This window comes from Phanerochaete carnosa (genome assembly GCF_000300595.1).
Source record: "Phanerochaete carnosa HHB-10118-sp unplaced genomic scaffold PHACAscaffold_238, whole genome shotgun sequence".
NCBI classification, from domain to species: Eukaryota; Fungi; Basidiomycota; class Agaricomycetes; order Polyporales; family Phanerochaetaceae; genus Phanerochaete; species Phanerochaete carnosa.
The window spans coordinates 2668-5463 of record NW_006767865.1 but is presented as its reverse complement, the minus strand read 5'-3'; the positions used below and the strand labels follow the sequence as shown (position 1 = coordinate 5463).

The window sequence follows — 2796 nt, the reverse complement described above, 5'->3', positions numbered from 1 at the left end:
TTAGTTGATTGGGACACTTAGGTTACTAGATCAGTCCCCCAGTTACCTAGTCAACTTATCGTACTTTAATAACACTTAGAGCATGCTTAGGTGGTCATTACACTACCATTAGAAGCACTAGTTCGTAGATACAATACACTGAATACAATGCGAGCATGCATACATACTGTATTATGAACATCCGGAGTGTGACGATGACCGCAACACCAACAGCGGCGAACAGGGCTAGTCATCAAAGACGAGACGCGCAAGCGCCCCACGCACGGCCTGCTTTGATCTTTGGGATGCCGGAGTAGCAGCGAGACCACTGGAGCTGTCGCACAGTGGGTGTTAGTTACTGCAGACAATAGCAAGCGAGTAGCTTACCAGACGTCAACATAAACTTGATGAAGGATGCGGTGGTAGAATCTTGGACGGTTCTTGCGAAGGTCGTCGAAGAACTCGATGACGTTGTTGTATTCTTCCTCGGCCTTGGCAGCGGTGTATTTCGAGGCCTCCGCTGGCTCGATACCACCTGCCCAGTCATCTAAAGTCAGCCGGATCTACCAAAGTATTAGTTAGGTTGATGACTTGGAGTACAGTTAAGTTCAGAAACTCGAAGGCAAGACGTACCGCAGCACTCGCGAGAGCAAGCATTGGTACGGGAATTTCCTTCTCGAGTGGCTTCTCAGTGCTGGATGACACAAACCGGACGGAGTGAGCAACTGCAAGTGAAGGCTTGCCACGGCAGGGTGAGAATAAAGTCTCTTTAATGATCTCGGCAAAGATCGGACGCTTGAATGGAGCACTGCCATCAACGCGGCCCTGTGTCGCACAAAACCAATTGTTAGTTATATGCCAACAAGAGGATTTTAAAGATAACATACCATGATATCGCCAGGGAAGATGTAGCCAAGGTCGTGTACCAGGGCTCCGACTCGATGGAAGCATGGCCTGGTCTGGTCACCAGGCTTGTCCGAGGTGAGGCTATACTCCTTCGGCACGCTGGATTTGCACAGCCCCTTGAGGTTGCCGCGTATGAGCACAACGTGTTGCTCGCCCTGTTGACCGTGGAGAGATGATAGTGTGTGATATCAGTCACAGTCTCATAAAATACCATTACCCTGGCTCACCGACGCAATAATCTTCGCAGCATAGTCACGATCAGCCATCACTTTTGCTGCTATCTCTGGAACATCCTCGATAGTCGCAGCCCCAATGAGAAGGTCAAGCTGAGATGGGACCCGCAGAGAGACGGGATAGATTCCTACAACGCAGCAGTAATCAGATAATAAACCAAGGATGAGTAGCGTGAAACTGTACCACAGTTGAAGGCTGCATCAGCGATGCATTCCTCATGAAAGCGGTTCATGACGCGTGTGACTGATTGCTGCTGGCTACTGAGATTTAACTGACCTTTTGCGTTCAAGACCAGCGCAGTGATATCAGCATCTGGCGGCTGCTCACTGAGAGCAGCAGCTTCTTGGTCGTTGGCCTGGGGTTCAGAGACATTTCCGGCAGTATTGGTGGTGACAGCACCTTCTTTCCGAGTGGTAGTACTTCCTTTACCAGTTGGAAAGTTGTTGGTCTTGAACCGAGGACGCTTGACCCATCAAGAATATGAGCTGCAGCATTAAAAGAGAAAGCAAATTGTACCTCGAGTTCGGCTTGCAAGGCACGGCTTGTCGTTGTCATCTGTGCACGGCCGTTTGTCTTCTTGTCCTTCAAAAGAGGCGTTAGTAAGAGGTGCAGTGTGTGTCAAGTAGTTGTGCGTACTTTGCTCTTGGTAGTTATGGTTGCGCTCCTGCTTCCCTCCTCATCCTCATCCTCAAGATCACCTTCATCTTCATCTTCGTCTTCTTCTTCCTCATCTTCATCTTCGTCTTCATCAAGCCCCAGTTTGACAGCAAACTCAGAGCCCGATGACTCCAAGTCTTCCTTGTCTTGCTCATCTTCGTCTTCATCGTTATTTTTGGCCTCGGAGTGCTTGGTGGGCTTGCCCACTTTAGGCTTCTGGCCGACCTTGGTGGCAGAACCTGCCTCATTGATTACAGGAAGCCTTTCATTACTGCGAGTGGTAGGTGCTACAGCAGATAGGTCAGGCACAGCAGTGATGCGATAGGAGAGGAGCCTTGTACCATTAACAGGCTTTGCTCCCATTCTGGAGTCATTTTCGGTGTTCTTCTTCCTCTTTGGCTGAGATACCATGACAGCTTTCAGGGGCAGAGGGACCTGCTCAACGTTAGGGGCATGCTCGTCATCATTGAGAAGAGAGCGACGATCGATGGTGGGACGACTGCTGGTGCCTGTCTCGTGTGAGTTTTCTCTATTTGTGCAAGGGGACCCACAGAAGACTTACTCGGCTTTTGTTTGTTTGCATTTTGCTTGCCCTGGCTCTTCTTGGCTGCTTGCGCGGCTGCCTTCTCTGTTGTAGACAACCAATGTGAGTACATCATGCTATACACTTTGAACGGTTTCTTGCCCTGTTTGTTCTGCTTGTTAGTCGCTTGCGCTGACTTCATTTCCTTGGCAACTCTAGCTGTAGCAGTCTTGGAGCCTACAGACAGTGTTAGAATCGAAATCATCCATGACCAACATCAACATGAGTGACTCAGACCTCTCTTGCGCTTCACCGGCTGGGCCTCTACCACTTCATCTTCATCCTCCGTAGCTTTTTCTCCACCTACCAGAAGATTCTCATCTTGGCCCTTTCGTTTCTTTGGCCTCTCAGACTTCCACGCTGCAGAGATGATAAGCATAGAGAATAGTCGATGAAGGCTTTGGAGACATCTCGTGAGTACCATACACTTACTTGGG

At 49.5% G+C, this 2796-nt stretch overlaps 1 protein-coding gene across 1 annotated transcript; it reads right to left on the bottom strand.

Moving 5' to 3' along the window:
- Positions 1 to 225: 225 nt before the first annotated feature.
- On the bottom strand, positions 226 to 2738 carry PHACADRAFT_202348 (uncharacterized protein; the record flags this gene model as incomplete). Its single annotated transcript, XM_007402557.1, has 11 exons — positions 226 to 313; positions 367 to 542; positions 613 to 804; positions 867 to 1040; positions 1113 to 1246; positions 1303 to 1582; positions 1636 to 1701; positions 1756 to 2063; positions 2118 to 2285; positions 2339 to 2536; positions 2597 to 2738. The coding sequence occupies 11 exons, from the start codon at positions 2736 to 2738 to the stop codon at positions 226 to 228; spliced, it is 1926 nt and encodes a 641-aa protein (XP_007402619.1).
- Between the last annotated feature and the right edge of the window lie 58 nt (positions 2739 to 2796).